Here is a 27410-nt window from a genome sequence, read left to right on the forward strand (position 1 = left end):
AAAGACCTCTCCGAGCCGTTCGCCACAAAACGGGGTTTCAGACAGGGCGACTCCCTTTCATGTGACTTCTTTAATCTGATGTTGGAGAAGATAATAAGAGCTGCAGAACTGAACCGCTCAGGAACAATTTACTACAAGAGCGTGCAATTGCTGGCTTATGCCGATGACATCGACAGAAAACTGCAGCAGCATCTCTGCGGGATTGACTAGTTAACTTGCTAATGGAGGGTGCGTGGAGCTGAAACAAAATCATTGTGAGGAAATGCTGTTAATATAATAATAGAGAAACATTTCGGGAGCGGCTTTGCAGTGGGCTTTGTACACAAAATGCAGCGATTCGTCCCAGCGCTACACTTGCATCTACGCTTCTTGCATCTTGGCGGCTGTCGCACTTTAACACACAGCACTTCATTGTATTAGTTTTTACGAAGTCTTCAACTCAAAAATCGCTCACAAATTGCAAATTAACACAATTTAAATTGATTTTTCACTTATAATTCAAATTTCTCTTTCGCTGATTTGTAAACAAAGGTTTATTTACAAGTTACCACAACTGTCAAAATCGGCAAAACCAAGGTAGCGGTACCACTGACGGCGCCACCTTTGTTCGCTGCACCGTGGGAGATTAAGGTACCTTATTCTCTGAATTTTGTTACTAGCTAAAAGCTGGGTTATGCAAGACTTAGACTTGACTTGACTTACCTAGAAACTTAGAAACGATTACTCAGCGTGTCACCTATTACCTTTTCTTTTTCTTTTGAATATCAGCACTTGTATTTGTACACCTAAATTGCAAACGTTTAATTTGTCTTTACACCAGAATGAATACAAAATTACCAGTAAAATAAATGTATTTACGCGTATCGAATTGTGATTGTTTTTATTTTATTTTCTGTCTTTATTTGAAAGTTTGTTTTTCGATTGCCAGATGAATTACATTTATACAAAAAATGTTATTTATTTGGCATATTTGTAGGGATTTTATTAAAAAATGAAATGGCAGCATGATTCTCGCAGGGCTCTCTTTGCACTTAGAAATCAAAAATCTATAGTTCTCCAAGTTTCTAAGTAAAGTTGTTTTTTTGGGTAACTACATATGTACACACGCTGCTTGCCAGATACACAATATTCAAGTCAAGTCAAGTTTAAGTCTTGCGTAACTGAACTTTTAATTCTTACTGACAGTTGCATAGCGAACACTCCTTGTGTAAGCAAAAACAAATTGCTCTATAAGCTAAAGCAAATGAGTTCATTTTTTCTTTTTCGCTTTTGCTGCCTGCTTTTGCTGATTTATTTGTGTCAGTCGTACCTAAGCAATTGAAAATGATGAAAAGGTGCTTGCTATGCTATTTTGCAGTCAGCAATTCAACCGCTGATACTAACTGTACGTTCTATCCACGATCCAGAAAATAAAGGTCGCGCCATTCGCGGACCGCTAACCCTCTCATCGTCGATTTGACAGCATCCACCCAATCGCTGACGTCATAAAATACTTTTGTTTACATTCACTGTTGCCAACTTAATGCTTTTCGCACCAAATTTAGTGGGTATTCAAAACCCGAACATTTTTGAGTTTGGTGCTTGGTGCGTTTTTGGTGCTTTTGTTTTTAGTTTGAAAACACCAAATTATAAAATCTTAAAAAAATGGAAGCAAAATTTATAGCATTCATAAGCGTGGTAAGCAACTTCTNATACACAATATTCAAGTCAAGTCAAGTTTAAGTCTTGCGTAACTGAACTTTTAATTCTTACTGACAGTTGCATAGCGAACACTCCTTGTGTAAGCAAAAACAAATTGCTCTATAAGCTAAAGCAAATGAGTTCATTTTTTCTTTTTCGCTTTTGCTGCCTGCTTTTGCTGATTTATTTGTGTCAGTCGTACCTAAGCAATTGAAAATGATGAAAAGGTGCTTGCTATGCTATTTTGCAGTCAGCAATTCAACCGCTGATACTAACTGTACGTTCTATCGAACATGTTTAAAATATGGGTAAAACCCAAGAATGATAGAATACAAATGGCGCCAATCAGAGAGGATTTTTGAAAATAATTTTTGTGTGGCTTCACACTGGTGCATTTGCGAGAGAGAAATACCAAAACGCGAGCAGGAATGGAAGAAAAAATGTTGCAAGCAAAACGTAAACAAGATGTACAAGTGTGACNGAGCTGACTCCTTAAAGTGAGTTGGAGTCATTGAGTCAACTCCTATAAATTTGCTGAGTTACCCACCCTTAATCGGTGCCACCTTTGTTCTCTTCTTCTTCTTTGTTGTTCGAAACTTCCTTATCGGTACCCGATACTGATTCTTTACATTAAACCTTCGCCATTGTTGACGTAAAAATATGTCATACTTACTGGTTACCGAATCTGTCGCTAACTCGTTACAGAATCTGCCTACAAAAATGATATTGTCCGATTTTGCTGGAACAAAAATGCTTCAAACAAGTAAGAGTTTCTCCGTATTATGGCCTCGAAGCGACATATATACATCTTTCATTTGAATCAGTATTAAAAGCTCTATTGGCTTCTACATTCGGGTTTTGATAGGCGAGTATCCCCTGAAGCGTTTTTTCCATATATTTGGTACATATATTTTTTTTAACAAATAAAACAATCTTATTAAAATGTCTGGGTAGTTTATTTGTAAAAGAAAAAAAACGCTTATTACGCACATATGTACTTACTATAAGATGAAATAAAAATTATTGTTTCTAAAATAAAGAAACACCTGTGGCGAAAACAAACATCACTGTGACATCACTTCACATCTAGACTTCTACTACGAAACAGGAGCCGAATTTATGGATGATACTTTTTATGTTCTGTTTATTCAATAACAATGGAAAAACTGTGTACACATACATATTTCTAACTTAAGAGTGAAAAGTTTACAAGTCCACTATTTCTACATTAATCACATTTCTTCACGAGCACATCGTGCGCTTGGATTCATATGTAGAAGTGGAAAAGAGGTCGGGAACCACAGAACACTCCTCAGACTATTTTCTATCTTCGTGCAGCCGATACTTGAATATTGCTCCATTGTCTGGGTCCCATTTACTGAGATCCAAATAAACAACGTCGAAAAAGTTCAACGTAAGTTTTGTAAGTGCCCGCTGTATCACTCCCAAGACGGAAGCTGTGTGAACACGAGTGATATATACCACAGGTACAATATCAAGACTTTATACAGCAGGAGGCAAATAGCGGATCTATCCTTTTTTTATAAGTTCGTAGGTGGGTTGATAGATTCCCCAGAAATACTGGAACAGTTCAGGTTCATCGGCTCCAGAGCTGATCTTCGGTCGAGACGACTACTAGATGTTAGGCAATCTAACCGGAGCAAGCTTAGTCAACCGACATGCACCAAGTAGTGTTAATTTCTTTAGAGGTTCTCACGCGGGGCTCATACGTGTTCTAAAATCAGTTCTTTGATTTATACATATGTATTCATTCGACATCTTATCATTTTTGCAAATGATAATTATTGTTAACTATTTATGTTTTTAAATTTGTTAAAAATCTTACTTTTTTATTATGTGTAAGGCCGATTGGTGTTTAATTGAATAAATAAGTTATGATATAGGAGGAGAAAATAAAAATGTTGTTTTATTTCTTTCTTTTCTTTTAATTATCGAAACCATCTAATTCGTATGGAGTTTTACCTTACTTTAAAAATGCAAAATGTTGTCTTGCAAAAATCTTTTCACTTTAAGGTAGCGATATGTTTAGTGTATTTTTTTCCTTATTAGTAAAAAATAAGTCACATATGTATGTAGCGGACATAAAGTAAAATAAGTGGGCTAAACGAAATCGAGATGTAAGTTTGACATAAACTGCAGTTTATTTCATTTATTTCAAATAGTTATAGATTATCTGCGTGTTAAATTTTCCAACGGCTAATTACGATTTCATATGAGGTATAGGTTCAGTGTTGCCATTTTGGTGCTTTTGGAGCTAGATTTAGCTCTTTATTTTTCTGTTTAGCTCTGAAAATCGGGTTTTAGCTCTTAGCTCTTTTTTAGCTCTTTTCAAATTTATGTAGCATTTTTTTAGCTCCAGAAAGTTTTAGTTGTATTTGGTATATATAAGCCAAAACTTAAACTTAAAACTCTTGGAACTAGGTTGAAGAATTCAAAAATTAATTAAAAGAAAATCCTTTTTCTGATGCCGCGGATTTTGTTTTACCTTACTAATTTTACCTTTAAGGGGAGCTGGAAGGAAGTAAAACTTTCCAGAAAAATTTTGCGAAAAAATTCTTCAATTCAAATATTGGAAATTACAGACTTTAATAGTTTGTAAGGTATTTTTAGTTCATTGTTATAAGTGCCATCTGAGTACGAAAATAAACTGTACAAAACAATTCCCCATTTGCTCATCGATCATCATATCATTTGTGGTTTTGTACAGTTTTGTACATAGTCAGAAACAAATTGTAAGATTCACTGTCATTTTCACCAACGAGAAACGTTTGCTTTTCGTTTGTGACAATTGTACCATAGGGTACGATTTATATGTATGCAAACGTTTCAATTACGTGAAAAATATTTTTTTCTGTAACTTTTCATATCCAATTCAATTAAAAAACATTTTTATTTTTTTGTATTCATTGCAGCCATTCAGTATGTGTTTAGTTATTGCATATGTGTACATGCATACATATATTTTTCTCTGCACGATTCATTTCGTTTGTTGTTTCGTCTGTAACTACTAAACTACTGTAGTGTACTATCGCCAAAGTGAACTCATGCGTTTTGTTTTCGTATTGTATCGAACTGTTGAATAAACGAAACGAAATAGTAACGTACAATATAGTTTATTTTCGTACCCTGAGTGCCATAGCAACGAATTCGAAATATATGCACCTTATTTTGGGGTTTAAAAGATTTTCTCAGCACTTAAACTTATAAAATTCGTTGTTTTTATTAAAATTGTAGAAAATGTTAGNTATAGTTTATTTTCGTACCCTGAGTGCCATAGCAACGAATTCGAAATATATGCACCTTATTTTGGGGTTTAAAAGATTTTCTCAGCACTTAAACTTATAAAATTCGTTGTTTTTATTAAAATTGCAGAAAATGTTAGAAACAACCTTACGTCAATAAATGCTCAACCTTAACAAAAATATGTAGCTCTTCATTTTAGCTACTATTAGTATTATTTAGCTCTTTTTAGCTCTTTTTTTCACCCGTTTAAGCCCCAAACGAAATTTTTCTCTGGCAACACTGTATAGGTTTTTGTTAAATAGTTTTCGGTGTACAGTAAAGTAGATTCAATTTAAATTTATTTGAAATTTTATTTATTACTTGTTAGACCATTAAACAATCATTTGTTTGTATATAAGTAAATACCTCTATATTTTTAAGGGGTGTGAAATTAAGTGCTTCTACTGCACGGGCTATACCCATTTGCGTTGCATATTGTTTTTAATTTATATGCTTGGTTTAATTACGTGTTGGGTTACATGTGGGTTATACTTAGTATTCTTATGCTGCATATTTATTTGAATGTAATTTATTTAAATGTAGTGAACTTGTTCATTTGTATTTCTTTAATATTCCATGGACAACTGGTTTAATTGTTGGTCTAACCGGAGCTTCCCGAAAACGTTTCATTTGAGTTCCGTATATAGCGACAGTAGGTGGACGTTTATAGGGCAAAGTTGATGGAACAATTTTGGCTAAAATATTTTTTTAGTTTAATAATTTATTTTAATAGCTTTTATGTTCATTTCATTTTATTTAGTTGTATATTGAAATGTATATTTTTTTAATGTATTTTTTTGTATGACTTCATTTAAAAATTAATTTGATTATTATTTTTTTAAATGCATCTTTCTTTATATGAATTTATAAAAGTATCTCATAATGAAATGACGTACATATACATATATGTATGTATATACCAAATGATAATGTTAATAATAGCTTACCTTTGGTGCGTTCATAAGCTGGTACGATTGTGCGCTTAGGTATGCGAGCTTCATGCACCTCCTCTTCGGACTCTTCATCACTATAGTTGCGTTAAGAGAATTATTAAAATTAAAGATATAGGTACCGTAGCAATAAATAATATAAGGTATATTTTCGAAGGCACGTTTTAAAACTTGAATAGATAAAAGTCTCAGACTTCCGTAAAACAATCGATACGAAATGTTTCTCATGTTATAAAATCATAACAAAATTTATGCGATTGAGAATGTATCCCGAAAAATTAGCAAATATATATACACATATACAATATCTATACATACTTACATAGCACTTACAAATTTGCTTATTGAACACGATAAATAAAAGACATGGACTGAAAATTGTATTCTACTTACTTAGATGGTTCTTCCATTTGGTATGCATATTGTTTGGCAAAGTTCAAATACTTGGATGGCTCATTGGCTGCTATATTCTGGTCATATACGGATCTGAAATGATAAATAAAACATATATATTTTATTAATATCTACTTAAATTAAAAGACCAAAATGTTATTTTACTTATAAAATTGTTTGGCAGATTTCGGATCGATTTCCATCAGTTCTCGCAATTGTTCCTGAGCAACGTCGTCGTTCTTGTCAGGAATAAGATATTTTCTTATTTCAGCCAAAGCATAAGCAACACGTGCATAAGACTCTGCAGGTGTTGCAACGGTACTTATCTCAACAAATAAATCCTTCTTTAAATGGGAGTGACGAGGATCGCCAGATTTACGCATTTCATCCTCTTTGACGTGGTTACGTATAGAACCCCGACCTTTAATTAAAATTCGGCATCGAGTTTCATCTTGTAAACGACGAAGTGAATTTCCCTTAGGTCCTAATATTTTGCCCGAAAAGTTGAACTATAATTTGGAATTACCCAAAAAATGGGAAAATTTTAATAGATATATGTATATTAAAAGTACTATATACGCAGGGGGAACATTGCGAACAAAATACACGTGGTAAGTGGAATTTTGTACAAAAATTTGGTAGTAGAAGTGTATATAATTTAACAACAAATTGCTTAAATACTATCAGTAACTACATTTTCAGAGTGATCAATTCAGATAAAGAATGCCTCCCCCAACATCACCACGAAGTTTCATGACGAAATTCCTTATACTTTCGCCCAAATATGTTAAAAACCTCACCTTAGGATATTGCTTTACTGGAACAAACACTTTCTGAACGAGTTTCATGGGTTTCTGCTTGTAAACATCGGCATAATAATCGCGCCCGGGTACACGTCCAGTGCTGCAGATCCGTTCAATAGCTGCAAAGATTTTTTATTCAAGTTTTTATTGCATGTACATACTTATACATATGTACATATTAAGACAAATGGCTACCTTCTTCTATTAGTATAGCGCATAGTGGGAATTCACTGCTCAGCCTTTCACGTTCCTCCTTTAATTCATCTAGAAACTTTTGAGCGAAATGATTAATTCGCGGTCCATCGAATTCACCCTCCTTTTGAATATGATTAGCTTCTTCAGAATGTTCAGACATTTTTCCGATGAGAGTAAAATTTTCTTGGTATAGAAACAAAATGCCGTCCGCAAATTAGGTATGGGTAAATTCGATATTCGAAGCTTCGTTATTCGAATTTTAATCGAATTTTTCTAGAAAAAATCGAATTTCAGCTTTAAGCGAAGCGCACATTAGCGCGATTCCATCGTTGCGAATACGTTGCGAATTCGGCTGTTAACTTCGATTCCGCAAACGTGCGCACACTTGAGCGATTTTTTCGCTTCGATTTCCGATGTACAATTCACTCAATTTTCCCTTTATTTCGTGTATTTTCGCACTCGGCATGCCCAAATCGTACAAAATACTATTATTACGAACGTTTTTATTAGTTTTTGTACATTACACGTTTTTTTTTGTTTGCCTTTATTGCTGTGACACCTTTCTTCTTCTTCTTTGACGCCTTCAAAACGCTGCAAGCCGCGTTTCGAACGCGTCAATAGAGAAGAACATTGAATGTTCGAAAAATTCGCAGCGACGGAATCGTGCAAGTGTGCGCTAGCGCATTAAAATGTATGGGTAGCATTGTTGTAATTTTTGGGCTTGCGGATTCGCAACGACAGAATCGCGCCAATGTGCGCTTCGCTTTATTCCAAAAAAATCAACTCTTCAATTTTCTTCTTTCTGACTAAATTTGCCATCACTGTGTGTGGCAATCCATTTNTCTTTCTGACTAAATTTGCCATCACTGTGTGTGGCACTCCATTTAGTCTTACTGCCCGTCTCCACAGGATAAAGATTATATCTTGATACATATGTCAGAATATAATTTGCCAATGGAGACCGCTTATTGCTCTTCAAGAGCAATATATATCAGAGCTTATATCTTGCCATCTATTGCCGGCAATTCGCGTGTTAAAGATGATAAAATATGTCTTCCACTTCGATAAATAATCGAAAAAAACTAGTGAGAACACCGATTGGAACGAGTGGAACGTGAGTTTTCAAGTAGTTTTCCATGAACGAAAGACACAAGATCACGCGGGACGGAAAGAACGAAAAAAGTTATTTTCTAGCTGCCGAAATCTTGACGCCATCTTTGCTGTAAGAAGTAAACAACGAAGAGAACGGAGAAAACCGCGAAATTGTTGAACGCATGAAAAATCATTTTTATTATGCAAATTCTTCTAAAAATCATGCCGTTGTGTTAAATTATTCTTTATCTTATGTGTACACACGTTGTCACAAGCGAAAATGAAGAAAATTGCAGTAAAAAGCCACCACCAAATTGTAAACAACGAAGAAATGTAAATAAACGGCTAATGTCAAAATCGTTCAACTTTTTTCCTTAATGCGATTCTAACGGGCTAGTCTCCTGCCCGCGTGATCTTGTCTTTTTGGTTCATGNGAACGAGTGGAACGTGAGTTTTCAAGTAGTTTTCAGCGAAAACTGGTTTTCGTTTGACAGATTTTACATGGACGAAAACACATGTTTTAGGTCGGAAACTAGTTTTAGCAACGAAAACATGTTTTCGATGTCGGTCAGAACATGGTATAAACATTGATTTCAAAACTAATTATGAATCTCACTGTTTGTACGGTGTTTCTCACTACCCGTAAACAATTCATAGCAATGAGTTCATACTATTTAGATGGAAGTGAGTAAACTCCTGCTCTTGTCTGATATGTACATACATGCATATATACATCAAAGAAAATTGTACCTTATTGTTAGCTGTGGTGAAAAATATAGAAGTCGGTGAATTTAAAGAAACAATTAATAAAAATCAGTGTATTGAATTCGTATGTATATAAAAAAATTAGCACAAAAAACTATTTTCCTCTATATGGTTANATATAGAAGTCGGTGAATTTAAAGAAACAATTAATAAAAATCAGTGTATTTAATTCGTATGTATATAAAAAAATTAGCACAAAAAACTATTTTCCTCTATATGGTTATAGAAGAAAAAAATTTTAGACCAGTGCGTTTATGCCGACTGAGGAAGCAGGGACTACAGTGCTGAAATACAACGCAACGCCAGCGTGGAACTCCAGCAGAACCTAGGAATGAAGGCAGAAATACCAAGCGGCGCTGAGGAATTTGTTTTTAGCGACGAAAATTCAGACCCCGATGAAAAATTAGAATAATTGTTTGGGCTCAGTAGCTCTTAAAAAGGTTGCAAAATTAAGTTAATATTTATTTATTTATTNCCCCGATGAAAAATTAGAATAATTGTTTGGGCTCAGTAGCTCTTAAAAAGCTTGCAAAATTAAGTTAATATTCGACAATATATTTTTATAAAAAGGTGTTCGCCCGAGGCGATTTTGCGTTCAACTCACGCCTCGTGCGAAAGCTTTATAAGTAAAACAAACCCATAACCAAAATCAAATTGCATTTTTAATTTGGTTTCATGTATTTTTTGATATTTCGCTGCCATCTATTTACTAATTCATCAATTATTTAGAAGTTAGAATAGTGGTCAGAAAAATCACTAATTATCGTGACATTTTCCCAATATTTTCATCGCTAAACTCACTTGTGCATCACCATGATTCAATAATACAAGGCTCGATNACTAATTATCGTGACATTTTCCCAATATTTTCATCGCTAAACTCACTTGTACATCACCATGATTCAATAATACAAGGCTCGATAAAGAGCCAATTTACACGGTGTGCTGCAAAATTGCTTGCTTTTTTCTTTATGCCTCGTCTTCATATTCTTTGTTTACTTTTCAAAGAAAATAACATGGCGCCGAAATTTCAAAGGTCAGCCAGAAAATTACAGTTTTCTTTTGCTTCATCTTGTTGTACTTGGATCATGTATGTCTAGGTTCAGACGGAGAAGCTTTTGTTGCGGCAACTCGATACTTGTGTATAAAAATTAATAACATTGTCCAATTCCATTGGTACATTTGATCTTGTGGTTCAAACAAAGTATCAGCGTTGTTTTTTATGCATTGGTTTGTATATAATATTGCTCCAACTATATCAGTGCTCAATCTGGTCTTCAAGTCAGTCCTACACATTTTTAAACTACTAAGGGCCGGTTACTCAATGTCTGGTTAACACTAATCTCCGTTTAAACATCATTATCGACGTGTTCGGCTCCATGCATATAACATGGAGTCGGTAACGTTGATAACGATGTTTTACCGGAGATTAGTGTTAACCAGACATTGAGTAGCCGGCCCTTAGGGCCGAACACGTCGATAATGATGTTTAAACGGAGATTAGTGTTAACCAGACATTGAGTAGCCGGCCCTTAGGGCCGAACACGTCGATAATGATGTTTAAACGGAGATTAGTGTTAACCAGACATTGAGTAGCCGGCCCTTAGGGCCGAACACGTCGATAATGATGTTTAAACGGAGATTAGTGTTAACCAGACATTGAGTAGCCGGCCCTTAGGGCCGAACACGTCGATAATGATGTTTAAACGGAGATTAGTGTTAACCAGACATTGAGTAGCCGGCCCTTAGGGCCGAACACGTCGATAATGATGTTTAAACGGAGATTAGTGTTAACCAGACATTGAGTAACCGGTCCTAAATATACGTTCTACTGAAGCATTAGAGAAGGGCATATATTTGGGCAATTCACAAGGTGTTGTGAAGTTATATTTTCCTAACAAAAGTTGTGTTAAAACACGACGGTTGTGAACACCTGTTACGATTATTTATTATATCTCAGCACTTAACCTCACATAACACCGAATAAACATAGGTTGCAGAGTTGTATCGTCATGTGTTATTTTTCTTCACAAAACAATAACAACATTTTTACAACTGTCATGAAATATCATGACTTCACGACAAACACGACATATGCGACACCTTGTGAATTGCCCAATAATTTTTTTTTTATTGGGAAACTTATATGAACCTGAAGAATCTTTTAATTCAAAAAGTTTTTCCTATAATTTTCTGGATCTAGTGAATAATCAATATGAATATCCTTATGATCGAACAATGCGTGTTCTCTCCATTCGTTACCGAGATTTTGCAAGTTCAAAATACATAAGTTGAAAATATACCGGTGGAATGAAAAAAATTATCGATAACATTTTTAATATTTAGCAGCAACTTAAGAGCGACAAAAACCCCACACAAGGAGCTTGACAAACCAAGCGAAATATCCCTTTCCTTAAAGCTATTTTTGTTGTGTATGTGGGTGTTTGAAGGTTTGACAAGCCGTGTGACGGAAAAGTAGGTTTGAAGAATGTTTGACAAGCCGCTTGTGTAGTGTATTTCGCTCTTTATAAAACTTCGAAAAAGCTTATTGTTAAAAAACTTGCAGAGATATTTAACAATTCTCTTGTGTAAAACATGGTTCCTTTTGTTATCTGCAAATATATCTAGAGAAAATTCCTCAATATAAAAATCCTCGAAAAATACTCAAGCGCACCCGCAATTCCTCGCGTTTTGAGGAATTACTCACAAAGTGGCAACGCTGTTTACAGCAGAATATCAAAAGGGTGCCACAACTATTCACTTGCAAGTTTTTACTAGTTTTGCGTTCAGTTACTTTTTCTGCTAGTTTTCTCTTCTCGTCAATTTTACGCTCTATTTTGCTTTTACGCTCTGGCTGCAATGTTTTACTGGAGAAGTTACTATACAAACCTCATTTTACTATTTATAAATCAGTTTTAAACTCTTTGCCTTACACACAAGCACTTACATAGTCCAGTACATCATTAATATTTTGCTTTCCACTCATTTTACCTTTGCTTGTGCTAAACCAATTCAACAAATGGCGGCTTTTGACATTTATTCTTCTTCTTCTTCTGCTAGCTAATTTTTGCTAGTAAAAATTTCACTAGCAAGAATTTGCAGCGCTCCCGTGTTGTTACGCTCTCGATTCAGTGCTCTGTTGAAAATTTGTTTGGTTGTCATACGCTTTTCCAGTAAAAATTTGCATATTTGACTATTGGTTACTATACAAACCTAATGTCCTTATTAGACTGCGATACTTCGCATACGCATACCAACATTCAGTTTTCTCGCATACGAAATGTTATCACAAAAATTTTTTGTACGTAGATATTTCATTACTTCAATTTCGGTGAAAACTCTAAATTTTTGGATTTCACGGACATGAAAACAACAAGGTACACGATGAGACCGATGCGTAATGATGTGAAAGCATGAACCAAAAATACAAGATCACGCCTTCTTCTTATACCATGTTCTGACCGACAACGAAAACACTTTGAAAATGAGTTTTGGGATTGTGGGCTGAAGGCTGTTCACACCGGCTGTTAGCGTTTTCGTTGACATTTCTTACATCTTTTGATTACAGTTTTGCTACACAAAAACATAACCAAAATACTTTTCCTTTTCCGTCTTTTCATTTACAACCTCTTCCTTTCATTCTTATTGTACTTAGGCGAACCAATTAACAATAAATCCGAAATGGTGTATTAAAGATGATAAAATATGACTTCCACTTCTATAAATAATCGAAACAAAACTTGTGAAGACACCGACTGGACTGAGTGGAACGTGAATTTTCAAGTAGTTTTCAGCGATAACTGATTTTCGTTTGACAGATTTTCATGAACGAAAGCACAAGTTTTAGGTCGAAAACCAGTTTTAGCAACAAAAACATGTTTTCGATGTCGGTCAGAACATGGTATTAGTAGCCCGTTATAATCGTATTTAGGAGAAAAGTTGGGCGACTTTGACATTAGCCGTTTACTTCGCTGCCGTTTTGTTCGTTGTTTAAAATTTTGTGGTGGCTTTTTACTGCAATTTTCTTAATTTTCTCTTGTGACAACGTGTGCATGCGTTCAACAATTACGCGTTTTTTTTTGTTCTCTTCGTTGTTTACTTCTTACAACAAAGATGGCGTCGAGATTTCGAAAGCTAGAAAATAACTTTTTTCTTTCTTTCGGGAAGGCGTGATCTTGTGTCTTTCCTTCATGATGTGAAAGTATCTGCGATACGCAGACCTACTGTGTGGTCAATATGGCCTATTATTTGCAATTTAAGCTGAAATTAGTCAAGAACGTAAACCTACCGGTACGTAAACCCGAGTCAGCTGACACGATCTGTCTTACCAAAGCGCCATGTAAATGAAAACTCAACACCGCAGAATTTTTCTGTAGTTGTAGCCCGTAGCGCAGAAATCTGCGGAATTTAGATTTTTCCGTGTCAGCTGATTTCTCCTTCTTTAGATGGTTGCCACTTCGTCAGTTTTACAGATGGTAAAAAAGTTATAAGTTCCTATTCAAAATATGTTTAAAATATTTGAAATTTACTATTGAATAAGGTTTTTGTTGAAAACTAAGTAGTTTATATTTAGCTAAAATCTATTATAGCACGAAAAATTGTAGTTGAAAGGGTAAGTTTATGAAAAGGCATTGATGAGTGGCAACAGTGTAGTAAGCAACACTGAGGGCTCCAGTAATCGACAAAATTCTGCGTATACAGACTGCGTTTAAGTATACGTTCTGCGTTCTCGACTAATTTCAGCTTTACGCTCTCTGTGGAAGGAAACACAATATGGCATCAGTCTTCCATTGATTTTAAATTGGTTACATTCTTTTTCCATAAACATCCTTCCGCAGCAAGCATTCAGCCANTTCCTTCATGATGTGAAAGTATCTGCGATACGCAGACCTACTGTGTGGTCTATATGGCCTATTATTTGCAATTTACGCTCTCTGTGGAAGGAAACACAATATGGCATCACTCTTCCATTGATTTTAAATTGGTTACATTCTTTTTCCATAAACATCCTTCCGCAGCAAGCATTCAGCCATTTCTTTTATCATATTTAACAGAGCAGATTCCAGAGTAAAATCAGAAAATCTTAAATAAATAATACTTGAAAGTAGAAATGGCCGAACATTTAAATGTAGCAACCGGTGCAGTTAAAGACGAAGAAACTGAGACACCTCGCATTAATAATTTTGCACAAAAATTTCTAGCTGACCTCAACGAGGAGCGAGAACGGCTTGGTGCTGAATTTCCTTTGTGTGCTTTGTTAATTGATGAAGGTGAATTTAGCAAAGCTGTTTCGTAACAAAACTTATTATTATTATTATTACTTTAGCCTTTGAACGTGTTTATTCTACTGGACGAGTGCCCGGCAGAGAGTTTTATGCGGATGTGTACCAACAAAAGCCAATAAAAGTTACGCAGAAAGTTTTCGTGCCTGTTAAACAATTTCCTAAGGTGATACGTTTTTCAACATACTTTAATCTTAACTAGAAAATCAAATAATATACGCAACTTAAACTTTCACACAGTTTAACTTTACTGGAAAAATTCTTGGACCTAAGGGTAATTCACTTCGCCGCTTACAGGAGGAAACTCAATGTAAAATTGTTATAAAGGGCCGAAATTCCATAAGAGATCGTGCAAAGGAGGAGGAGATGCGTGAGTCCGGAGATCCTCGATTTACACATTTGCACAAGAGTTTGTTTGTAGAAATCAGTACTATAGCACCACCTGCGGAATGTTACGCACGAATTGCCTATGCTTTGGCAGAAATACGTAAATACCTAGTACCAGATAAGAATGATGACGTTTCACATGAGCAGCTGTTGGAACTAATGGAAATAGACCCCAAGTCGGCTAAACAGTACACGAAGTAATTTTACATTCCTCTAATTTTTGAAACGTTCACATGGAAAATTTTTTTAGGTCTATTCATGAAAAGAGGATGGCTGCCGGGCCGAGTTCATACAAATTTTTCAGTGTTGCTCGCCATGGAAAACAGCATGAAATTTATGAGTAAGTATTCACACATGGAAAATACATTTTGTCAGTGAGTGTATGAAATTTGATATAAAAACCAAATTAATTCACAGACACGAAGAGTCTGAAGAAGAAGTTTACGAATATGAAAGTCATGTTCCAAAACGTGCACCCGCCCAAGCTTATGAATATGTAAAAGGTGAGTAGAAAATAAACGTTTCTATAATTAATTAATTTTTTGTGCTTGCAAATAAATAATTTGATCTTGAGCATTCAAATTAACCNCAAGCTTATGAATATGTAAAAGGTGAGTAGAAAATAAACGTTTCTATAATAAATTAATTTTTTGTGCTTGCAAATAAATAATTTGATCTTGAGCATTCAAATTAACATTCGAAAGCTTTTAGAAATAACTTATAATTCAAATAATCAACAACACCTACTGAAATAACAAAGACTGCTATAAAAGTAAAAATTTTAAATACAGTAAGTAAATAAATATTCAAAAAATGGAATCTTATCACAAATTCCACATTAGAAACGGTCTCGAAGCTCAATAAAATTGTTGAATGTAAATAAATAAATAAATACAGTAAATTTATTTATAAACGATATAATAAATAAATGTGTAATAAAGTTATCCCATCAACAGCACCTTATAAACGTCCACCCACCGCCATATATGGAACTGAATTAAAGCGCACGCGCGACACAACTATCAAATCTTATAAACCACCATCATTTGGAATTACTAAGAAATATAAATAAAAATAAGTCCTAATAATAAAACTGTTAAAGAAATGCTAATAATCGAATCCCAAAATATAACAGTGTATAACGTATACATAACTGGTATATGAAAATGTAAATGGCTATAACAATACCAATAACCACGCAAAGGTGGGCATAAAATGTAAAACAAAAATGGTCTAATCTATTGAGCCAACATAACCGAAATATGAAATATAATTACGTACATATAACACCTAATAAACCTAATAAACGTATTGTTTATCGTTGCATTAAATATATACATACCTACCTACTAAAATCAGAATTTAGTTTCTTTTTACAGCTAATGACGTAAGTATGGGTGCCCTAAGAAATGCATCAAGCCAAAGCATCAGTCTCTTTAACTTCTAAACTACAACTGATGGAAATGCCTTATTTACGCAATTACCTTCTAATTATGAATTTAACCGTGGTTACGCACATTGGGCATTCCCATCAATTACCGTTTAGAAATAAAAGCGTCTGATGCTTTGGCATGATGCATTTCTGAACACATCCATGATAACTTGTTTGTAACGTTTATTCCACACGAAGTCCAAATAAATGTCGCACAAAATAACAAGTGTTTTAATTCATTCGATGGGGTTTTTAAGAAAGTACCTTTATCGCCATATATTAGATAGGTAGTTCCACCTAATGGCATTAGCAGCCATTTGACTTGCTGGTCCTAAGACATTTTTATCGAAATCTAGCTATCAGATTAGACATTTAAATAAAGGCCCTATTATTCAGAGTGTCCAGATTTGGCGATTTCGGGCCAATTAGCTCTGTTCCAATACTTTTCCTGAAAAATCCTGTAAAACTGTCAAACAGCAAAATTACTCTCTGAAGTGAGAGTAAAAGGTGAGTAACAACAAAAAGTACGGGAACAAAAAAAAACATTATTCATGTTAGCTCTGATCCAATACTTTTCCTGAAAAATCCTGTAAAACTGTCAAATAGCAAAATTACTCTCTGAAGTGAGAGTAAAAGGTGAGTAACAACAAAAAGTACGGGAACAAAAAAAAAAACATTTTTCATGTAAAAACGTCAACCAGTGATTGCTTGACACTTTTCATGATTTTACCAGAAGAAAAAGTTCGGGTAAAATCTTGTAACTTCATTCTCTATACAACTCTCCAAAAGTTGCTCTCATTTACAGGATTTTGGAGGATTTCGGAGTACGGGAACATTTTTCCTGCAACTTACTGCAAGTTCGTGTAAATTCCGTAAGTTCATGGAGTACCGGATCAGAGCTTATGTGAGCGTACAATCGATAATTTCTTTCGATATGGTCAGCCATTTTTAGCAGGGGTGGTTCAATGTACTAGGGAAGCATCGATAAATCAACGATTTATACATCGTGTGGCAAAATATTTGAGGCATCGAAGCAAAACATCGAAGTTATCGATGCATCGATGTTTTTCCGACATTCCTATTTGGTGCAGTAAAGGATTTCTACTATTCCAAATCAAAACTTGCTTCAATATTATTTGGTTGGTTAGCTAATATGCTTTCTATTGATGACGAAGATCATTCCTCCGGAGATAGTGCTTCGGAAGGTTGTATTAACTGTGTATATTTTAAAAATTTATTCCAATTTTAACCTAATTTTCAATTGCCTATAGAATTTTCTGATTCTGAGTTCGAAGATGAGTCCAGTATCGACTACGCAGCGTTCAGCGCAAGATACATGGGAGAGATTACTGATTTGTTGGGCACACATAGTCATGTAAATTGCGAGAACGCTTTGTTGCTTAACCAGGAGATGCAACAACGTTTGGTAGAGGTGCGAAAACGTTTACAAACATTGTTACAATCCGTACAGCTGCGATACCTTGCCAACGAGCAACGATTAAAGATGAATCTGGGGAAGAAGCAACGAGGTGTTGGTATACGTGGCGCATACCTGAAGGGCGGAACTTTTTTTTTCAAAGGGAATATGTTTTTCAAAGATCTTAACTGTCGGAATTGTCCAAACAATGAGGACTACGAATATCGGAGAAATGTAGAAGGCGAAATGTTCCCTATGGACTTTGAATTGTGCAGTAGACATGTTTGGTCACTATTAGATAAAAGGGCTGTGGTGCAAGCTGTAAAAGAGCAGGTGAGGCTTGCTATTCTTATAATAATAAACTTATAATATTTTTGTGGGAATGGCAAAAAGAAAACTGATTTAGTATAATATGCCATTCGCGAGAAGAGAAAGTTTAAGTAATAAGATCAGTGGTGTATTTAAATAAAGTTGGGCTTTCAACACCAGCTGTTACTGCTTATTAAGAGCGACATACATTAACGCGCCGTGCGGTTAGAAACACGAACCAAGGTTCGTGCATTCCCACAACTGTCGGATCTACATATTTTGGCCAAGGACTGATTTCCCGAGCATTTTTTTTTTTTTTAATTTTTGTATGCTGTTACAACTAAAGTTCGATTCCTGCCCGACAAAGATATAAAAATAGAAAAGTTTTTCTAACAGCGGTCGCCCCTTATTAGGCAGTTTCAAACCCCTGCCAAAACCATATGCCGTCGGGAGGTATCCTTAAATTTGTATTATAACATCAAGCCGCCACCACAAAAATTGCATAAGATCGGCCAAACAAACCCTTGGTAAAAATGTGAGCTCCAAATATTTTTATTTTTAATACTTTAAAATATGAGTATTTTGGAACTATTATACTCAATTACCGCTAATGCGTCCGCATTTAGTCATTTTACATGGTTTGGACTGTTGCTCTAGGACACCCTATATATATTTTAGAAAATAAGTAGTTTCACCGCATGGTAAAAAAAATTACAAATATTTGTATCATGTTCCCTCGTATGTAATAGAAATTTATTGTACATTTTTTACATGATTCAATTATCGTGAATTTTTTATACTGTTGGGCAATTTATTGAATACTCTGCTTCGTGGTTTCCAAGCAACACTTAACAGTTTTCAAAGATAACCGGAGTGACCCAGATTTATATATGGTCAAGGACTGCCACTACGACATCACTCCCCAAAGCCTCTTTAGGGAGTTTGTATGGTGTTACAACAACAACAACAGCTTTCAAGTACCCAAACTGGATTGACTCATCTGAAAGTCTGTTACGTGATATCCTATATCATATATTGTCGTGAAGACATCCATAGGCTAAAATAGTGGTGCAATACTATAGACATAACCATAACCAAGGCAAATAAATGTTCCGATAAAACGTACGGACCGCCCTGTAAGCGATTATTGTTGCCCTGTTATAACGCCACAGCCATAACCATAACCGCATATTTTAGTTTTTCGCCATAACAGCAGCAGTTCTGAAGTATTTTACTACGTTATGACACCTCTAATTTGGCCTTAAGTTAACAGTTGTTTTTTTATATAAACCTTGCAGTGAAAGTAGAGTCTGAGCATATTCTTTGTATAATCCAATAGAAATATACCTCTGTAAGGATTTTAATTCCTGGAATTTTTTATGAGCATACACTGTAGGTAGATAAGATTCTATCTATATATACATATTGTATTTTACCAAACTAAGTAATATATAAATATATATATATGTATCCTTTAATTTTCTAATGGAACTCTCTTCGTACAGATTATTGATTATTTAGCTGAAAATTTTCTAATGGAACTCTCTTCGTACAGATTATTGATTATTTAGCTGACCGCAAATTTCGGGATAAAAATAATAAATCGAAAAAGCTTGAACTTGAAATAAAAGTACATACAGAGAAGGTGGCAAGCCTATTGGCACAAGTGGATGATAAATTCCAGATTGATTGGGCGCAGGTGTCTGCGCATAACTTAAACTATCGGCATTCACCCAGCAGTTGTAAAGCAATGTGGCAAGTATACTTACATCCCACACTGAAACGTAGCTCATGGACTGAGGTAGAGAAGAGACGTCTCCTTCAAGCAGCACGGAAGCATAATTATCAAAATTGGGAGCTCATTGCAACGGCAGTTCCGAAACGTTCAGATTATCAATGTTTTATACAGTATCACACTTCTGTATGTTATACGGATACTCAACGCTATGGGCGTTGGGATAAACGTGACGACAAAAAACTTCTCGAAGTGATCGAGAAAAAAACAACGAACGGTATCGTAGAATGGAATGCGGTCGCTCCGTATTTCCCGCACAAATCGAAGAAAGCGTTACACCAGCGGTACCTATATTATTTGCATCCAAAGATTAGCCATGGTAAGAAAGAAAGACATTTACTAAAATTACCCTTTACTCAGCTTTTATTTATCACTTTTAGAACCATTTACAGCAGAAGAGGATCTCATACTACTAGCAGCAGTAGAAGAGTATGGTGAAAAATTCGCTTTATTTCCGCGAACACTTTTTCCAAATCGCTCAATAACGCAACTGCGCATGCGCTATAGGAACACGCTGCAAACGCGACATAAACTAGCTCCCTGGACCGTGGAAGATGATAAGAAGCTTATGGAATGTATATCCGAGCACGGCACATCAGCTTGGTTACGGTGCGCTGAAGTGCTGGGAAATCATAATCGCATCAGCTGTCGTACACGTTTCGTAACCATACAGAAATTTTTTGTTAAAAATCCAGAAGCAACAATCGAAGATATACCACGAAAGAAGACATGCATAATGAAGAATAGTGTCATAACAACGCAGAATTGGGTGGAAAAAGTTGCTGAGCTACGTGATAATCCTGACGCCGTGCTTATACCCGAACGTAAAATATATGCAAAACAGAAGGGAAAATCAAAAGCCAAACGAAATAAATGCCTTAAAGGTGAAGAAGAACTGAAATGTGAAATACAAAAAGAGAAGGAAGAATTAGTAGAAGACAGTAAGGCACAAATAATAGCGCCAAAAGAAGAAAGTGGTACAGAAACGCCTGCGCCAGAAGAGGAAGAAACAATTCCGAACGCCTCATTTCCAGAGTGTGACACGCAAACGCCATTAGGCATAAAAAAGAAAAAAGTTCGATATGTAGAACGCTTGCGGGCGGTTGAACTGCAACTCTATAATTTTTTCAAGTACGCCTACAATTTTCGCTTAGGCACAGATGTATGCAACAAGCCGCCAAATGTGTTTTTGCGTACGGTGGCATCTTCTCTCGGATTCCGGCCAGATCCTACGCGGCCATATGTTACGGATACTTTGCTCTCGAAGTATATTGGACGGCGATGTAAGTTTTACCTTAGTACTGCACGTGAAGGCGAAGTACTTAGCCATGCGTTCGGCGCCACACTGCCTCCCAGCTGGCCGACAGCAATGGCATTCCGGGCACTTTGTGTGCAATCGTCGCAGGTACAATTAGAAGATGCAAAAAATGATGAGCATAATGAAGAAAGCAAACATTGTGAAATTGATATGAATGCCGCGGTGCAAAGTTTTCGCAAACGTATGCGTACATTGCTATACCAAACAGCGCTTTTGAGTCGTCTACAGCCAACCCGTTTCCCAGAATTAATGCAAAGCATCCCTTCTGAGCATACAACGACAGATTTGGCAATAATGGATGATATCAGAGAAGAAACAACTTCATCTGTTTATGAGATATCAACAGAAAATTCATTATTCGATTTAACGCGCGTAAAAACCGAATATTCCGAAACACCAGAATTTCTGCCAAACCATGAATCATTTCCAGTGATAGACGGTAACCTAATGGAAACAAGTGATAATACACCGAAAGCTGAAGTTTTTGATAAACAAAAGAGAATTGAAAGACCAGAAGAATTGCAATTTTTAGGAGAAGAGGAATTACGAACAACTCCGGATACATTAGTACTGTCCGAAAATATAACCAGTAAGTTGAATTTCATTACTAAATTACGAAATATATTGTTAACAACTATCTGCTCTTAGCATTGTGCAAAGCGAGCCCTTCACATTCAAGCGCTGAGCAAATGGTGTTATTCGAAGTTACTTATATTGATGACGACCCTACAACGACTACCTTTCAACCAGTAAGCGATTCACATTGCATTGAAGATGGGCAACAATATCACAGCGGCGAACATTCCACGGCCATTGAAAACGTGCCAAAGAATTGTGGAGCTCAATTACTTAACGTGGCAGAAAAACGAAAATTGGGTCTTACACCGTCAACTGAAGAAGAACCCGCACAAAAACGCATTTACATTAAGTCCCGCTGTAACAGTGACGATTATAAGTCCGAAGATATAAAGACTGAGTTTTGAGATATCTATCTATACATAGTTTAAACGGCAGCCTACATACATAACGTCGTCATAAAAGTAAAACCACTACATGAAGATTGTAAAATTTAGAGCGGACTCAACAAATTTTTATTCGTTCTAAAATTTTATGTTTTTAAAGTTTGCACATACATTTTTGCATTATGCACGACGAAATGTTTATAGAATGTGGAAGACTTGTAGACAGCGAAACGGCATTTTTAGCTGGTTTCCTGTACAATGGGCAATAGGCTAGAAAGGACAGGAATTTAAATTTCAGCAAGCTAAGTTGGCCTCGCTTATTGAATTAAGGCGAGTTCATGCCTTTTTTCATTTAAAAATACACAAAATAACGCCAGCGTCCGGCCTAACTCAGCTTTTCAATTCAATCCAGACTTTTAATTTGTGTAATAATTAAAATGGTTCCAGTTCGTAGGCACGTTTGGATTCGAAAGAGGCCATGAAGTCATAATTTAAACCACGTTCAAGATACCCTTTTTTTTAGCGTATACAAACCAGCGACGACGAATTGTAAATTTTAGCAAGAAAATTCGCTTTTAATGAATGTACCGCAATAGGTAGCTTGTAATTACATATCTGCCAAAACAGTGGTATTCAGGTTCTAGAACACAACTTTTTGGGTGCTTGCGCAACTCAAACGGAAGGCATAGTAGATAGATATGCACTATGTACGTAGATATGTACGAATAACTTTGTTAATAATGGTTAAATACTCGCGTACATACGAACATTTTGAATTTGTAACTCTAAATGCTTTATTTCCTTCAACTTTCTATAACACTGCTTCATTTCCATATCCATGTTTCTTTATATAATACGTTTCTCCATTACATTTTCATTAAATAGTAATTAGATATAACTGCATTTTAAACAAATAATTAAAATACATTACGTAATTACTTAGTTGGTATTGTATACTGCTGGACAAATCTGCAACTGCTCGGTTACATAGATAGTTACATACATATGTATGGATGTGATTAGTACATATTGCGTGCATATTATGTTAATGCATGTACATACATACATATGTATGTATGCATGTATAAGTTAAGCTTTGTGAATGTTTTAAATATGTATATAATTGTGTATGCATACATACATAATTATGTGTGTAAAATAAACACCATTTCATACGACGCTTTTGGCATATCGTCAAATTGATGTTGAATTAAATTAAATGAATAAACGAATTTTGCATAAAAATCAGCATGAAGCTAAAATTTGTATTTACTTTATATCTTTAAGTGCTAATATAATCTATAAATAATTATGTATCGCAATATTGTTAAGCAATTGAATTTCGCCGGAAGATGACGTGTGAAATTTAAATACTTTTTTTTTAACAATTTTATGTATTTAAGTTTGACAATTGCATACCAATCCACGAATCAAGAAAATTTCGCCTTCGATTTTCTTTACTGAAAATTGCTAAAATCTGTCTTCAATTTTATGGTTGGTTTCTGCGGCTTGGCCATACCTCCGCGTGCCTGCAATTCACTTGCCTTGTTGGCGATGTTAATTGACTGCTGTTGGTTTCGTATTGCCGCCTCAAGTTTCTGGCGCAGTTCCAGCGTTTGTCCCATTAAAGCCTTGAACTCTTGCGGGTATTTGGGACCGATTTTCATGAGCCACTGCAGGGATTGCTCGTGCAACTGACGTTGATATTTGGGTAGTGTACGCAATTTTGTTGGCTCGGCCAAATAGTTTATGAGTACAGGAACAAGTAATGTTAACATTTGTATGCCTGGAAATCGGTTTAATAAAAGCTTGTAAAAAATGTGAAATAATAATACAAATAATTATAGCTCGGATTTTTTGTGGTAAAAAAATATTGATGTTACATATATATATTTAGGCTTATTTCGTACCATAAAAATCCGAGTTCAAGAAATTATTATATTTTGTAGTTTTGTATGTATGTGCAATGATATTGCAATTGTTTGTTTTAAGTGAGTTGTGTCAGGATAAAAAGTGAATTATATACACATACATATACACACACTCATGCGTAAAACATTGTGCAATGTGCTAATAACTTTTTTGCCGATGTATATTACCTTTTTAATAAACATTATTCAACAAGAAACAATGGAACTGATTTTTGTAGGTAAAGCCCAAGACAGGTTAAAGTTCATGCATAGTTTTACTTTAACTTTCAAAAGATGCCCAAGTTTAAAATCTGATTACGGTAACGTCCAAAATATTAAACACATGTGCACAACTCTAAATGCTTTTTTTTTTGTTTTAACATGTCAGTGGAAAATAAATAGGCGATATAAAATATGTACACATCTCTTTTATATATAGAGAAATGTACTTTGTTAGAGAAATGCATATTACGTGGTATTTACCAGTTTTCCAAAATGTTTTCGATCAACCATATACATATATATTTCATATATAGAGTTTTTAATAAATTTTTATATTTGTATCAAAGTTAGTTTAGTTCAATCTAGTTTAACAAAAAATTACACGCTTATTATTATTTTTTTTTTTTTCAAAAATTCCGTTACATGTGACCGCATCTGAGGGCATTATTGACCCATACTTTTTTTTTTTAGGCGGGACTAAATCGTATTGCATTTTCAAAACATTAAACTATATGAAACCGTCATAAACCATTTGCTTTGGCCCATGCAACCAACAGTAACATATGGAAGCTGTTCGCTCGTTTCATTACCCACCCAGATTGGACTAAGAGCAACCTAGAATTTCGAGAGGAGTTTTTGTTTATAGGAAAAAAACCAAAAAAGTTCGCTATAACCTGAATATTTTCCTAAATTAAAAAACCTTACAAAATTTATATGGGAGGTAGCTAAGGATTCAAACGTTTTATGAAAAATTCACTAGAAGTCTTTTCAAGCCATTTTTATTCGAAAACCGCAAAAGTCTAGAGAAAATAAAGTAAGTAACGAATATGTATTTCCCCTAAAAAAAAGAGGGACCGAGAACGCATTTCAGTTTTGGTTTAGTTCTGCACGAGAACAAAATTTGATGTCAAGTACGTCCCTTAAAAGAACCAAATGGGAACATGTGTATTGAGAGCAGTTTGAACGGGAATAAAATGAGAACAAAAGGTTCGGGAACGTTCTCAAGAAGAACAGAAACTTTCGGGAACGTTTCCAATGAGAACAATATAAAAACGAAAGCATCGTTTTCAAGGACGATCGAATGAAAAAGAACGAAAAGTCGGGAACGTTCTGCTAGAAAACAAGCATTTTGGGAATGAGAGGGTCATCTGTGTGTTGGGATGAAAAATCGTTTCAGTGAGAACCAAGATTGTTAATTCTAAGCCTGAGGAAAGCTGGATAATTTCAACTTCCAGATCGTTCTTTATTAGGGTGAACTGTTCATTTATGGAACAATTTTTCATTTTCTGTGCAAGAAAAGTTCTTGTCTTAAGTCTTTCGTTGGCTTTATTTGCATAATTAATAGGAGAAGATTTGATCGCGTTTCGTTCTCTATCAGAAAGTTCCTGCGACTTTAGTTCCCACATTGTTCCGCGGGAAAGTTTCTTACGACTTCTGTTCCCCGTTTTATTTCTTTGCCAAAATGTTCCGGAGACTTTGGTTCCCATTTTTTTAAAAAGTTACAAATTTTGCAGAATTTTCATAATTTTTACACAATGTCTGAATTCAATTTGGAGAAAAACTCTCTGGGAAGACAATACCTATGCATTATTGCGTTATGGTGCACACATCCTTCATTTTTGTTATTATTATTATTTCCGCGTTGGTGGTCTTCGGCCGCGCTAGAAGAAATAACCTCATCAGTACAACTCCGGTTACTCCATCCACAGTATCTTTGCGCAAAATCTACCTCCAAATTTACAAAAAAAAAGTGCATAATCCTTTTGCTAGAAGTACATTTTTGATTCGGGCNAGTGCATAATCCTTTTGCTAGAAGTACATTTTTGATTCGGGCCACACGTTTGGACACGACAACCCAAAATCATTGTACAAATAACCGAACCGTACCCAAACTGTCTTACTTATGCATTTTTCAATAAACAAAAATTTTATAAAATGAAACTGCAGTAGTTTTCATCTTATGTGAATAATTCTTGTCACAAATATGTACATAGTTTCGTGCTTATATTTATGTATATATATTTTTTACCACCAGCACCACAAATTATCAGAAAATTCCTAGAATCCTAAAATTGGTACTGTTACAAGTTGCAGCGCATAATTTTAACTCGACCTCCTCCCTCTTCCACGGATAGCGGTACATCGTTTAGAGGTTTAAAAATATTTTGCGTTAGCAATTTGTCATCAAACTACATTAGATTGTATTACGCACTCTATCAACGGAAAAGCAAACAAATTTATTTTCGAACCTTTGCTCAGGTGTACCGAATTCTGGCAGTTTGGAAACGCGCAAGACTTTTAATATTTTCATCCAACTTCACTAACTTCAAAATTTTATTTTTCTTTACTGGCAACACTGGTGCTATTACAAAATAACTTGCTGAAGCCAAATGTCACTTCTTCTTTTGAGCTTGAGGCGAATGAACGTGGAAATCTGCAGCTTTTTTTTCGGTCTATTTAAGTTGGAAAATTAAAAGGAAATAATACCTTCTGGCTTTTTNTTATGGCATATGTCAAACATGCGCTTAAAATTTAATCAAGAGCAAAGAGTTTCTACATAAGATTTGATCAAGGCGTTTTTATACAAGCCGTAAATAGTTGCAGAGAAGAAAATACATAGATAAGAATTATAAACCTGGCAGCGTAAGGACTAAATAAAAGATCCTGGCCAGAAAAGGAATCTGCGAAAGGCAGTTCACATAGTCAAAAAAAAAAAAAGAAGCCAAATGTGCCGGTATCACGAGCTTTAATTTCAGGCAACAAAAATGCTTTTATCATGATCTAGTTCTCTTTTAAAATTAAAATTAAAAAAAAATTATTTAAATTAAAAAACCAAGGTCTAAATAGATCACCCTATATATGTATGAGCCCATGTGGGCCAGTATCCTAAGTGACATTTCAAAAAAAAGTTGAGATGCACCTTAAAATACATTACTAGAAGCGAAACGGTAATAGCCCGAGGAACGCTCTTTTTGCATTCTTTTACAAAAATATGAAGCATCACTTAGGTACAATGAACTTTTTAGTAAAATGCCGAATTTATTTTTTATAGATCCTTCTTTCTCATATTACTAAAAAAAAAAATTTGTAGATAGGCTCCTTTGGACCTCATGGCCTCAAATATAAGCAAGAGCTATTTGTAGCTTGATATTGTTGGTGGAGTTAAAACTAAATCCTAGGTAGATTCCAGTACCA

The 27410-nt window shown here is 35.1% G+C and overlaps 3 protein-coding genes across 3 annotated transcripts; 2 read left to right on the forward strand and 1 right to left on the reverse strand.

Moving 5' to 3' along the window:
• Positions 1 to 5274: 5274 nt before the first annotated feature.
• Positions 5275 to 7563, reverse strand: LOC108370803 (KH domain-containing, RNA-binding, signal transduction-associated protein 2-like). The gene is made up of 6 exons (XM_017626214.1): positions 7325 to 7563; positions 7127 to 7248; positions 6492 to 6835; positions 6327 to 6419; positions 5931 to 6010; positions 5275 to 5678 (listed from the first exon to the last, which is right to left on the reverse strand). Exons 1-6 carry the CDS (start codon positions 7482 to 7484, stop codon positions 5536 to 5538), a joined length of 942 nt encoding a protein of 313 aa, XP_017481703.1. The 5' UTR covers positions 7485 to 7563; the 3' UTR covers positions 5275 to 5535.
• Positions 7564 to 14154: 6591 nt separating this feature from the next.
• Positions 14155 to 16505, forward strand: LOC108370805 (KH domain-containing, RNA-binding, signal transduction-associated protein 3-like). The gene is made up of 6 exons (XM_017626216.1): positions 14155 to 14451; positions 14508 to 14629; positions 14704 to 15047; positions 15101 to 15190; positions 15268 to 15353; positions 15807 to 16505. The coding sequence occupies exons 1-6, from the start codon at positions 14292 to 14294 to the stop codon at positions 15920 to 15922; spliced, it is 918 nt and encodes a 305-aa protein (XP_017481705.1). The 5' UTR covers positions 14155 to 14291; the 3' UTR covers positions 15923 to 16505.
• Positions 16506 to 17117: 612 nt separating this feature from the next.
• Pbp95 (proximal sequence element A Pbp95) lies at positions 17118 to 22968 on the forward strand. Its single transcript, XM_017626213.1, has 5 exons — positions 17118 to 17487; positions 17554 to 18032; positions 19564 to 20122; positions 20184 to 21710; positions 21770 to 22968. Exons 1-5 carry the CDS (start codon positions 17436 to 17438, stop codon positions 22102 to 22104), a joined length of 2952 nt encoding a protein of 983 aa, XP_017481702.1. The 5' UTR covers positions 17118 to 17435; the 3' UTR covers positions 22105 to 22968.
• Positions 22969 to 27410: the final 4442 nt, after the last annotated feature.

Source organism: Rhagoletis zephyria, unplaced genomic scaffold, assembly GCF_001687245.7.
Source record: "Rhagoletis zephyria isolate East Lansing unplaced genomic scaffold, Rhagoletis_zephyria_1.1 Rzeph_scaffold_04485, whole genome shotgun sequence".
Taxonomy (NCBI): domain Eukaryota; kingdom Metazoa; phylum Arthropoda; class Insecta; order Diptera; family Tephritidae; genus Rhagoletis; species Rhagoletis zephyria.